The sequence below is a fragment of the Aspergillus oryzae genome, chromosome 5 (genome assembly GCF_000184455.2).
Source record: "Aspergillus oryzae RIB40 DNA, chromosome 5".
Classification (NCBI taxonomy): Eukaryota; Fungi; Ascomycota; class Eurotiomycetes; order Eurotiales; family Aspergillaceae; genus Aspergillus; species Aspergillus oryzae.
Genome location: NC_036439.1, coordinates 600,093 through 612,912, shown reverse-complemented (window position 1 = coordinate 612,912; position 12,820 = coordinate 600,093). Strand labels below are relative to the sequence as shown.

Here is a 12,820-nt window from a genome sequence, read left to right as displayed (position 1 = left end):
GCTGTCATGTGCCCCACAATGTCTCTCAGTACAAGTGACCATCTGAGGAGATCTAAATCAGCTCGCTCCATCCGAAGGAGCCACCAAATGTCGGTGTCTAACGAGCCATTTGATCCAGAAATCGCCAAACAACACGCGACCGTCGCGGCATCTTTGGCCATGCGGCGCTCTACAGAGCGATCTTCTACGGACTCTCAACGCTCTTACGATCGCTTGGGTGGTCCGGGTAGCATGGCAGTACCGCAGAGAAGAAACAGACCAAACGGCGACACTGAAAACTCTAGCACTGCTTTGACTGCTACTCTGGCAGTGTCCCGGCCTTTAGCCGTGAGTGATTCAGAAGGAAATAATAATTCTCAGCTATCGCCCGCAGCGCTGCCGCCAATTCGTGAATTCGGCGGTCTAGATGGCCGGAACTCTTCTCTACCGTCTTCATACCGCCGGCTGCGCAAATCACGGTCAATGTTTGCAGGTGGACAACGTTATTCTCGCATGTCTTATGGAGCACCTTCTCGGTTGTATGACTATGTGGCTCTTGATAAAGCACAAGTGCCTGAGGTACAGAACTCGGGCGGGGCCCTGAAACGCTCACTTTCCTTCCTCAGGGGTAGCCATCAATCTGGCAATGCAATCCAACATATGAAGAGTCATGATGCAGCAATCCAGCTAGCCCGTAGCCAATTTTTGCAAAGCTCGGTGGATAGCACCGACCAGTGCAGAGAGCACTTCATACGCAGACCCAAACAAGAGCATAAACCGTTCAGAAAAAGCTTTCGAAGTAATAGCGGTGATAGCGCTTCCGGCATGGATGCAGCTAGTACCCAATCATCTGTTAACTCCTCTAGACATGCCATGTCCCAGGGAAGAACGCGCTCATTATCCTCATCTATCAAAAGGGGTATCAAGAAGGTCCTCGGGCTATCGAAGCCTCTTGCAGAAAATAGTCAAGCACAAGTACCACCCGTTGACCAGACACAGAGCCAAGTGCTCTCGACAGCATCCGAGGATGACGATCATTCAGCTAGAAATGATCGGAATTCGGCTTGTGTTGATAGACTCCCTAGTTCTCATCGTTCTCAGTCGGTCCGAAGTATCCATAGCTCCGAGAGTCTTGCAACGAGCCGCTCGCGTGTTACAAGCTGGGCTGATTCAACCGTAGCCAATACTATTGTAACGCGCAAAACAGGCGAACAGAGCCATCTATCTATCATTGACGAACAAAGCCATTCGGGGCCGAATATTTCGTTACTCACCCCAAGCAACTCCCCTAGACAAGAGTTTTCGTCATCTTCAGAACCAACCATTCAGGAGCATTCCATTGATAGCCAACACCTGTATGCTGCACTGATGAGGCGGATTGGCCAGAACAATGCACAGGACACGGAAGAAGAAATTGTCCTCGGAAAAGTCCGAGAACATCGTGCTATTCCAACACGAGCATCTTCTCTGTATCCTGGCAGTAGTAGACAGACCATTCGGCGGGCCGCCAGTAACGAATCGTTTACAACTCCAAGGTCATATGCAACGGCCCCTGGTGGCACGGTGACTCCTCAGAAGCGCTCGAGGATGCTCGGTAGCCAAAGTGCCCCGGAGGACGATCCGCGAAGTATAAATGCTGCTGAGTCTCCGGCATTGGACACACCTGATTCTCCAAGCGTCTACTCACGAACAACCAGTGGCAATTCCCCGACCACTGAAACTTATAGTAATGAGCGACGCTCATCCGGGTCGCCAGATGAACCAGGGGTAGCTACAATCTTTGAAAGCCAGCGGTCGGCATACAGGTCCCCTAAGCGAACCCCTGATCTCCTGGAATCCCACACTCAACCTCGGCCAAGTGCCGACTGGCAGCAATGGATGCAGTCGCAAATGGCAAGGTTCGAGAATCTCACGCCGACAAAGGAGCACTATAAAGAAGATGCGCAAATCTGCGACGATGCGGCTAACATGCCCCGGCGACTTCTATCCCGAGAGTTGGGGGCTGGCAACGGCACTTTGGCCAGTCGACAGGAGAATTCAGATTATGATCGCCTTTTTGTGAGTGGAGAGCCAATGACAGCTTACAAGATCGGAGCCGGGAGTAATTTCTCTAGACCGTTCAGCCGGTCTCCGAGTGTACGCACGATTGTGACAGCCTCGAGGGAGCATGGACTGGATGCTACTCCCCCGTTTCCAATTCCTACGTCAGTCTCCCCTATCGGCGGTGGATCATCTTTCACCGTCAGTCGGATCCGCGCACGGCTTGACCAGCAGGGATCGTTGCCTATGCAGTCAAGGCCGATGAACAGACCCTGGATGCCAGAATCTCCCACGCCTAAGAGAGAAGCTAGAGAACTGTCACAGCGATTGACCCTGAGCCGCAAGTACGGTGGATCTTCCGCCAAATGGTCCCAAGCCCAAGACACAGGGCCCGTGCCTTTTCGACTTAGCCGTCATCGCGATAGCACCAGATTTACCAATGAGAACATACGGGCTGGCAGCCGACATGTCGACGGCAGCGAACGCTACCCATTGTCCCAAGGAACCTACTCGCCCATGTCGAGCAAACGCATGGTGGAACTGTTTCTTAACAGCCGGCGTCGACAAATGGGCATGGAGATGTCAGACGATAGTGCTCCGGACGGAGCCTTTCTCTAGATAGGGATCCTTAAAAGAACGGAAGATTCTGACTGTCGTAGCTTACTCATATGAATTTCCATCCCTTGAGCTGTTCCGGGCAATGCACCTAGCATGAAACCGTTATCCTTGTATTTATTAACATATCGAGGGTACATCCACTGTTAGTAGTTTAGTTTACATCTCCAATGGAAGGTCTGCCCTTTCAAGGTGCAGGTCACTTGATGAAGAAGGTTATGTCCCCTTAGACTGTCATATAACCATGTATCTCTTGTCTTAATATTGAACTAGATACCCAATATGCTTCAAGTAAATGTCTCTTCACAACCGCACAGCCAGCCGAAGACAATTACAAACCAAGGACAACTGTCCCAAATTCCTATTCAAATTACATAAACCCAATTCCAATATCTTTCTACCATATAGATTCCGGATATATTAAATTAAAGAAAAAGATTGTCACTCCACATAATTAGCCGGGAAACTGCCCTTAACCCCCCGAAGCTCTCCCTCCCACCAATCATCCGTACTATCCGTTTTCTTCAGAACTCGAATCCGATCCCCCTCCCGAAAGGCAAGATCACCGGCACTCTGCCCGCCGAAATCATAGAGAGCCGTGACAAACAGCCCCTGATTCGAACCGATCCGTTTCGGAGGCGGCGGTGGGGGCTTCTTCTTCGCGGCCGCGAGCACACTATATCCTGGAGATGTGGCTGCGCTGTCGGAGGGATGCTGATTTCGGCTGAAGTAGTCTGTTCGGGTGGAGACGTAGGATTCGGCTGGGGAGGAAGCTGAGGCTGAAGCGGGGGTTTGCGGGGAGAGATGGGTTGTTGGGACGGTGAGAGTCGAGGATGGGGATGAGGCGAGACTGTTGAGACGGGGTTTGGTATCCATTACTGGGGTCGGTTTTGTGTCGTGTACTGATGGGGCGGAGAGTCTGCGGCCTGCGGAGGATGGGGGTTGAAGATTTGTTGTAGATGTTAACGTAGATGTAGCGCCGACGGTGGAGGCGTTGCTGCTCGAGGGTCGACGGAAGTTGAGGCCGTTTGGGAGACGGCTGCTGTGTCCGTTTCGTTGGTCGTCGGGTGATCCTGGGGATAGACGCACTGCTTTTCCGTTGGCGATACAACCTAGGGCTTCAACTTCTTGTTGTGTGGGGAGGTGGGCTTGTTCCCAGTCTTCGATTATCTGTTCCATTGGTGGCGATGGTGAGGGGAAGTGCTCCTGTTCGCAGTAGTTCTGGACCACGGTGTAGTAGTGTGCTAGCATGGTGTTTTGGATCTCGATTTGCGTGGCTAGCAGTCTGGGGAGCAGTGAGAATGCGGTGGTTATTACTGGTGGTAGGCATTTTCGAAGGTGTTCGTCTGCGGCTTGGTATTCCTGGGTTATTGGTTAGTATGGGCGTGTGTGTTTCCCCGGGGGGGGGGTGTTTATCGGTCTTTGTAGTACCTCTGTTGCTCTTGCGAGATCGCTTTCGGCTTTGGTTAGCGATGCGTTGTCTCGGTCCGATCGCTTCGTCTTTTTCGAGTAGCTGTCGACGCGACCTTGGTAACGCTCGTAGTCTAACTGTGGAAAGGTTAATTGAAGCTACGTTTGAGTTGACAAGATATGTGCCTACCTTTCGGTCATCCCGCTTTTTGATTGTCTTTTCCAACGGCTTCATATAGTCCATGGCCTGCGTGGCGGGCTTGATCATACGCTCGTTGATGGCCTCGAGCTCCTCCAGGAGTTCGCTCCGTAGCTCTTCATATTCTTGAGCTAGGTTAGCGGTTCGGGCCAGTGTTTCCCGGGGCGTTGGGACGGCCTTATCGACTGTGGAGGAATCGGAGGAAGCAATGATGGGCGCATATAGTCCTTCGAATTCACTGAGTATGCGCGCCTGGTAAGTGAGTAGAGAAGACCAAGCATCTCGCCAGGCTTTGGTAGAATCAACGATCTGTCGGATGAATGGTTAGCGGCGGCACAATATGCGAGCGGGTTGCAACTGGTGGGCTAGTCAACAGATCAAGCTTACTCTGGCTAACAATTTATTTGCTTCGTCGAAATCTTTCAGGAGAATAGCCACCTGACTGTCGTCGGCAGATCTTTTCATAAATCTACCAAATTGTCTTTGTACGGATAGCATTGTGGTTTTGCCAGGTTGCTTGAATGCGGGGATGGGGAACAAAGGGTGACGGAATTAGTCTTGATCAAGTTGCGGGCGAGAGGGAGAGAGATCAGATCAATGTATGTATCATGTATGCAGGGTCCCTGGATCAAGAGCGGAGGAATAGTGGGAAAAGAGAGAGAAAAAAAAGGGCAAGGGGAGAGAAAGAGTTAAAAGGTGTCAGCAAAGGGAAAAAAAGAAGAAGCGTGCAGTAGGCGATGACGCAGCCACCATCCGATCGTCGTTTCATTTGGCATTTCACAGTGAATACTGGAGATGAAGCCTGTAAGGTCAATCAATGGAGTAATCTGTCTGTAGATCCTTACTTCCAGTCATTGTTCGTTGTTGCTTAACGTCCTAGACCCTGGGTCTGTGCGGATCGACTGATATTGCACCTGAACTTCGATACCTATCGTACCATGGTCCTTCCTTCGACTTGTCTCCTGTACGATGGGAGTACCAGTGGAACCAGAGTCAAGTCCTGTCACCCCATTAAGGCTGGAACTGGAGACTGCCAAGAAGACACCCGGCTATAAATAAAACATCTTGATTTGGACGAGGAAGTCGTGCCCTTTTTTCGGCGGAAGAGAAAGCGAAAGATACATTCGTCGCCATTTGAATACCTATGTGTAGAGTAGGCAAAGTAGTGGTCCATATGGTTGCATTGATAGTACTTAGTAGTATCTTGTACATACTAGTCTAGTAGATGTAAAGTGTCGGCATGCCATAATACCATACGCGTATGATCGATACCAAAGTCTAGACTCCCCGCGACTTTCAGGCACCGGCGAGGTGTTTCCGCCTGAGGCCAACAACGCCCGCCTTTTCTCATCTGTGACGGGCAGGCAAATAAATCTCTCTCTTTTGGTCAACGGAACGAAGTGCTCTGCAACCACGTCGACCCCTGCCTCGTCCCCGCCCAGCGACCAGATGGTGCTCAGCCAGAGGGTCGCCAACTATTGGCCCTCTTCCCTTCGACCATGTCGACGCCCTTATCCTCTGCCCCGCGTGCTACCCCCGGCATGAGCGTCCCGGCGACCCAGAACACCGCGCCCGTGATCAAGTTCCGGTGTCTCTACACTCACGATATGCGCCGCAAAGCCAAACGCTGGCAAGATGGCTACCTCAGATACCACACGTTCAATAAACGCATCATGGCTTACGATATCACGGGAAATTTTATTGGTGACCTACACTGGCGACAGGGTGACGCAATCCAGGACGGGGACGAGCTGGAACTGGATAGAGGCGTGTTGATTCAAGTCTGCGAGCCAATGGAGAAGACGGAGACGGATATTTCCGGTCTCTACAGTAATAAGAAAAGCCAGGGTTCCCCATCACGGCCGGGGGAACCACCGATGCCGTCTTTGCACACGTCCACTCCTTTGCGATCCTCAATCGGCTCCCAGTCGTCTCGCTCCCTCAATGATTTGTTGGGCATCAAGAAGACACCTATTGGACGCATGGTCTCTCCGTATGAAGAGAGACATCCGCCGGAGCAAAGTAAAGGTCATGCACAACCATCTGAAAGAGCTGTAAAGAGGCAGAGGCTTGCATCGGAGAATGTCCCACGTGCACATGGTTCGAGTCGGCCCCATCCCGTAACTATTGATTTATCGGAGGAGCCTCCTGCGGATAAACCAACAGCAGTAGCTACGGATACTGAACCAGTAGTACAACCCAAGAAAACTCCAAGCTTGGTGAAAGCTGCATCAGTTACAGTATCGCCATCGGACAAAAAACCGAGCGGTAGAGCTCAGCCCATTATTACGAAGACCCAAAACCCCGTCAACAATGCCCCTCCACCTAGCAAGGAATCCACGAGGATTCCTGTGGATACTCCAGTCAACACGCTTAGGTTGTCTACGGAGCGTCCGAGGAGGAAACTGATGTACAGTGCATTATTACCTGGTCAAACCGCCGCAAAAGTATCCCTTCCCTCTCCCTTTTCAGAGAAGACAAATGTGCCCGTGCGAGAGACCCCGCAGTTAGTATGTCCCTCATCTTTCCATCATCGATATGCACTGACAACTCCAGGGAAATCGATCTGACAAGCCCCGATCCTGTACCAACGAACGCTGATTTCATACCCTCTGCTTCAACGCTTGCTGCGTTAGATGAGATGCCAAGTGGCTCCATACATCGTCCGGACAGGACTGCAGCAAATCATCGCGCGCAAGATACTCTACCAAAGTCCGGTTCGACTGGCCTTCGCAAGTCATACTCGGATCCCACTACTTTAACAGCCGCAACTGGTGCTCGATCACGATCACTACCTTTTAAAAGCCCGCTTAATCGTTGTATGGAGGAAGATGAACCCCGTGAGCAAGGACCCTGGACTTCCGAGGCCCTAGACCTTTTCGACTTCTGGCCGCCTGGGCGACCCAAACCTAATTGATCTACGTTTATGATACCCTTCAGATTGTGTATACCTTTGATACCATCGCAGATATCTCATATTACTGGGCCTATGGCATCATTGTCGCGAGACAACTCGCCTATTGTTTATGCGGGGAGGTACTATGCTGTGATACCCTAAATATAAAAAGTAATGTCAACCGAACTGTCTATTCAGCTCGTAACGAGGAGTATGGGCAATGATCATATCTCTTGCCAGATTACAGAATAAACATAACTTCCATTAGACACCTTATCACTTGAAATAACAGAAATGCAGTGCTGTGTTGTAGCTCGTGGTAGAGAAAACACTAAACCAATAATCTACGCCACGTCATGTGTCCAGGCACGGGACCCTTCGTACCACCTATTTTTACACTCTGTAGATGCTTCAGCCTTACATCTTTTGAACCCAAAACAAATAAAAAGCAACAATGCCCTCTTAAACGACACATTTACACAATAACTACCACCAAGCATGGCACATGCAATGCAATTGGGTGAAGTACCCCCAGTCTTCAAAATCGACCTCTCTCTCCCGCCATCAAAAAGATACACCCACGTCGCAAGACAATACCACAACCACCTAGTTTCCATAACAGGTCTCTTCGACCAACTCATCACCGATGCCTTTCCTAAATCCCTCTTACCATGGCTCAAAAGACTATCACGCCTATTCCTGCGCCGACTATACACCCACGAAGAAACAGAAGAAATCAAAGGCATCAGCCGCGCCACAGGAATAGAACTATACCTATTAGTCTCATTCAACGTACTCCTAGACCTCCTAATGGGCTGCACAAGCGGCGCAGCACTAACAAAACTCGACAACCCCACAGGCGAGCAATCACAACCGCGACTTCTCCATTTCCGGACCCTAGACTGGGGCATGGACGAGCTCCGGAAGTTGCTCGTCTGTTTTGAATACGTCCGCGGACCTGATTACGATACCGTCCTGGCGACGAATATCACCTATATCGGCTTTGTGGGCGTCTTAACCGGTGTCAGGAGGGGACTTAGTGTTTCTCTTAATTTTAGACCGAATCATGATACGAGCAGCTGGCTGCGTAATTATCGGTATTATGGAAGTCATTTACTTGTGCTTTTTGGTTTGAGACGGTCTATATCCTCTATGCTGAGAGGGTATATCCTTCCCCCAGATGGTTCGTCACCCCCGCCGGCTCTTGACAAGATCTGGCCGACGGTTATGCGAACACCGTCTACAGCTGCGTATTTGATCTTTTGTGATGGGGTCGATGTAGTGGTCCTAGAAAAGGACCACAGGACAGCTCATGTGGAGCGACAATCCTCTTTCATCGTCGCAACAAACAGTGACCATGCCGCTCCCTCGGTGAGGGAAAACGGACACCAAGGAGATCATGCCGGTGCAGCCTTAGGCACAGGGGTAGCTGTCTCAGTCGTGGACCTCATAGAAGATAGCGAAGAACGGAGGAAATTCATGCAAGCGCACTGGGACAAGAAAGTCAGGCAGGCGAGGAAGGCTACTTCGATCCCAGAATGCACGTCCTCAACTGGCCGCCAAGATCCTTTGCGACGCACTCGTGCGTCTCAGAGGTGGGGAGGCGGATCGTCTCATGAATTCTTACCAAATGGGTCCTCTTTGCCTACTCCTAGCTCGGGTAAGCTGGTGGACTTCCAAGTCACAGCCACACTGAAGGAAGTTATTAAATGGACGACGACATACCCGACGACTAATGAGATGACCCATTTTGCAGCGGTGATGGATCCCACGGAGGGAAAGGTAGTGTGGATTAGGCGGTACTTGGAACCATTAGTATTCTACACACGCTATTAGAAATTGGTTTCAGATCCCGGCTAAGGCAACCATAATAACTACAAGCACGACCGCTATAGGCAAGACATTTCGTCTAGGAGAAATGCACCCACTAATTTCCCTACAAGACGAAGTTCAAAGAGGGTCAAACAGCCACAATTAAGGCCCCCTTAACGGACAGACAGAAGGGCGGCACCAGCACGACAACTATCTACAGATGATATACATAGGTTGGCTAGCGTTTAGACTTTTGGAAAGAATAACATCGAGCTGGTAGCATCTTTCAAACTTCCTGTCCTCTTTTGACTATTAAAAACTGACAATAGATATGGGTACCTGTAGTCATCAACTTACCTAGACGTCGCATTGCGGAATAGGGTAATGCTTATAATCTACTCAGTGTTTTGTCTTCAGCAGATATCAGTTAACCTTGTGTGGGCACTAAAGCTTTTCAAACTTACTAGATCATCCCGAAAGCATTCTATAGATATGTAGTGACGATTCTGAGTATAACTTTCCTGAGGATTTCACCTTCATTGTAAGTTCAAACATACATCAAACCCGAGTTGCGGTGGGCATAATCGACACTGAGGAGAAAGATATTTCTACATTAATATATTCCATACCTTTGAAAAGTCTGGTTATGGTTACACGTCCATCCAGCAAAGAGCCCCGGTAATAAGGTTCTGTATTGAAGGCTCTTATACAGACTTTCGGTGAAGCCTGGGAATATAGTACGGAGTCCATGATTTACTAACTTGGTTTTCATGCACTACCAGTTATTCCAAGCCTCTAGATGCAGAATGAGCAAAATTCTTAATAGACAGAACTCCCAATACCTCAACTTATCTTTGTGACAGCCTCTGTTGCCTCGATGAAATATTAAGAACAAAACCAACCCGGACACATCTCCTCAGCGGCAGATGCAGCTTCTTCCGTGTACCATCCTCTAGACCGGAAGCGTAGTTCAGATAGGACTTGAAAAGCATTGTGACAACTGAATCGGTCACAAAGCCCACCGTAACGGCATTTGGTGAACTTTCGTCGAGCCAAAGAAGTTGCGGAGCCATCAGAATTCTCATAATCAGAGTCAAAGATAGTGTGGCCCAGTCGGCACTCGATGTGGTAGGCCATAGAGCATGCAAAGTCCAGGGAGTCCATGCTTTCATCATCTTCATCAGTGTACTGCGGACCATAAAGTTGGCCTTTTCTAGGAACCGCAAATGTCGTCGAGTTCTTGTGGAACTTCGTGCTGATCATTGATTTCATGATCTTAGCTCCATTTTTCAGCAGCCAGTACCATTCGTTCTTGGGGAATGGCCTGTTTTTCCAGGAAAGGATTTCCAGGAAAGACCGACCGAGATAATCCGTGGCATTCAGGTCAGCCCTATGGCGCTGTAGGCTGCGCATAAGATCTATACGAGGGCCTATACCAATGTAATCATCCATACGGACTACTAGGTGCAAGAGTGGATACCAAAATTTGAGGCGTCCCTCGATTGGGTAGTGACGACTGTTTGGATTGGCACCATTACTAAGGAATATTTTGATAATGTTGAAGCAGACCTGGATGGTGTTGTAGTAAAACATCAAGTTTTCAATGAGTGTCTTCTCATTGAATATGGCATTGACATCCGCCCCTTCTCTCAGGAGAAGCTCGATCATAGCCGGGTTATGTCTATACACAGCGATGTGTAGAAGAGGCGGCCCCGTTTCCCTGTTTAGGAAATATTCTCTGTCACCTATCTCGTCGGCCTTTTTTTAATAAGTGTTGTACGTAGCCCTGCATACCCATCGAGACAGCGCATGCTGAAAAGGTAAAGTGCCAGTTTGATATATCATCTCCCTAAGTCGTTGGGTCATCTCTCCAGGGAACCTCATCCGTGGGCCAGCACTCCTTGAGTGTGCCCTGAAGTGTTAGCTCTCCATCAATCTCATCCAAGAGACCAAAGTAATACGCCGCATCAGTCTTAGAACTCTCCCCTTCTCCACTGATGGTGGAAAAGTTGGCGGTCTTGACAAACTGGATGATATTGGAATCGTAGCCGTAAGTCATGATCCGAGAATTTACACAGTATTCATGCTTGCTCAGAAGTGATTCAGGCTAAAAGACTTTGTCATCGCCGTTGGTGTGAATTCCCCCCTTGACATGACCTCGGCCGGGGCCAAGATCGGTTTTTGTCCGCTGTGTCTTTTTCCTGCGACACGAATTTCCAGGAAACAAACATGGTTTTGGATATTTGGCTTGTGGACTGACTTTATCACGGAAAGGCTGGCTGAAAGAAGTCCAAGTCTTCTCCGGATGACCTTGAAGCCCATGGACGAATACAATATCAAGCTCTGGGTTGGAATGTCCTTCATGAAGGACGGTGAACCCAGTATCTTTGAAAATCGCTTTTGCCATAGGGGTTCAAGATCCTTAAGGCTTTTTGGATAAGGCTTAATCAAGCAAATATCGCTTCCGTCAGATCCAGATCCAGATGGTACTTAGGTCAGCTTTACCAGGAAATAATTTCAAGTTGGATGGGGTACAGCAAAGCTTTGTGTCCTCTCTCTTTGAAGATCGACGTACTAATTGACCTCGTACTTTTATATTGGTCCTGGGAGTCCGTGTGAGCGCCCAGTGGCCTTTCGAATCGTGACATGGTGCTAGATTACCTTCTCCCCATCTATATTCTTGAGACATATTGTTAGGGTAAAGGCGTCTCTCATAGTGTGGCATGTCCCACTTGTGGCACTCTGCTCTACCTTGAAATTAGGCACTCAGTTGGTTGACTGGACTTTCTCAACACCTCGCCACCGAGACAAACACGCAGTCAGCCTTCGAGAGCGGAAGGCAACCGGGCTTAGGCATGCTGAGGACAGTGGTACCCAAATTGAGAGCCGGTGGGTAATACAAGCTTGAGCAGATGATATGTCAATCGGAATGATGGAGTTGTAGCACAGCCTCATAGGTCTCTCTTGATTGCCGTCAGGGGCTGTCAGCATATATACTAACACTACCACGTCGTTGCCACTTTCCTTCTTTCCACGACTTCTTGGAAATATTCTCAGATGTTATGTACTACGTGCATACGTAGAGCTTGCAAACATCGGTGCTGATCAAGGTGACAATGGGATCATGAGATTACATGGTCATTCATCGACTGCTCAAAGTGCGCAACCACCTCGTATACGCCCGTGGAACGGTCAGCATGTAGCAGCTTTTCAAATTAACATTAGCTTACCTTTGTATCACACATCAATACACATATTCAAGGGCATGTAGGTATTTTCGTCGTCGTCGAACTAGAGAAGTAAATGATAAAAGTGGTGGTTGGAGAAGAAAGTTGATTCAATCATCTAATAGAAAAAGGAAACCTTGATATGGCTGTGCGTCAGGTAACTGCTTAGAGAGCTGATCAGCTGATAGCAAACTATCCATCATAGTTTGTGCGAAGGAGGTATATGGCCCTAGTTCGAGGTAGTGCGAACAGTTACATTGTTAGCAGGGCGTCTGAGAGCTACGAGGAAGCAGTTTCCGGGAAGCATACGACAATTACTACAGCCACCAGGTAGACTCCGGGATATTAATATCGTAGTAAATAGTCTAAATATGTCTAGACATAATTTCGTGCATACAAATATAAGATAAGGAATCATACCGGTAACTTCGAGGATAAGTTTCAATATGCGAGATTGATGAAATTGCCTGAGACCCTGGAGAGCTATTTAGAACTACGCCTTGTCGCGGAAGTTTATACTGAGCATTTAACGACCTATATATTTAGAGTTACTAAAACAGTACCGTACATCAATGCTCACTTCGAACCCTTTTTATTATTATGCAGGTGCCGGCGCCACATGGGAGAGTCAGGGTTGGTGTA

General features: G+C 49.0%; 5 protein-coding genes across 5 annotated transcripts; 2 read left to right on the top strand and 3 right to left on the bottom strand.

The window, feature by feature from the left end:
* Positions 1-1,962: 1,962 nt before the first annotated feature.
* Positions 1,963-2,774, bottom strand: AO090701000670 (uncharacterized protein; the record flags this gene model as incomplete). Its single annotated transcript, XM_023237203.1, has 3 exons — positions 1,963-1,993; positions 2,065-2,416; positions 2,684-2,774. The coding sequence occupies 3 exons, from the start codon at positions 2,772-2,774 to the stop codon at positions 1,963-1,965; spliced, it is 474 nt and encodes a 157-aa protein (XP_023092238.1).
* A 301-nt stretch (positions 2,775-3,075) lies between these two features.
* Positions 3,076-4,741, bottom strand: AO090701000671 (BAR and SH3 domain-containing protein; the record flags this gene model as incomplete). Its single annotated transcript, XM_001823427.3, has 4 exons — positions 3,076-3,996; positions 4,066-4,182; positions 4,235-4,552; positions 4,631-4,741. The coding sequence occupies 4 exons, from the start codon at positions 4,739-4,741 to the stop codon at positions 3,076-3,078; spliced, it is 1,467 nt and encodes a 488-aa protein (XP_001823479.1).
* A 1,001-nt stretch (positions 4,742-5,742) lies between these two features.
* AO090701000672 (uncharacterized protein) lies at positions 5,743-7,173 on the top strand (the record flags this gene model as incomplete). Its single annotated transcript, XM_023237202.1, has 2 exons — positions 5,743-6,753; positions 7,117-7,173. The coding sequence occupies 2 exons, from the start codon at positions 5,743-5,745 to the stop codon at positions 7,171-7,173; spliced, it is 1,068 nt and encodes a 355-aa protein (XP_023092239.1).
* A 1,118-nt stretch (positions 7,174-8,291) lies between these two features.
* Positions 8,292-8,975, top strand: AO090701000673 (uncharacterized protein; the record flags this gene model as incomplete). The annotated part of the gene is made up of 1 exon (XM_001823429.3): positions 8,292-8,975. One exon carries the CDS (start codon positions 8,292-8,294, stop codon positions 8,973-8,975), a length of 684 nt encoding a protein of 227 aa, XP_001823481.3.
* Positions 8,976-9,836: 861 nt separating this feature from the next.
* Positions 9,837-10,619, bottom strand: AO090701000674 (uncharacterized protein; the record flags this gene model as incomplete). The annotated part of the gene is made up of 1 exon (XM_001823430.1): positions 9,837-10,619. One exon carries the CDS (start codon positions 10,617-10,619, stop codon positions 9,837-9,839), a length of 783 nt encoding a protein of 260 aa, XP_001823482.1.
* Positions 10,620-12,820: the final 2,201 nt, after the last annotated feature.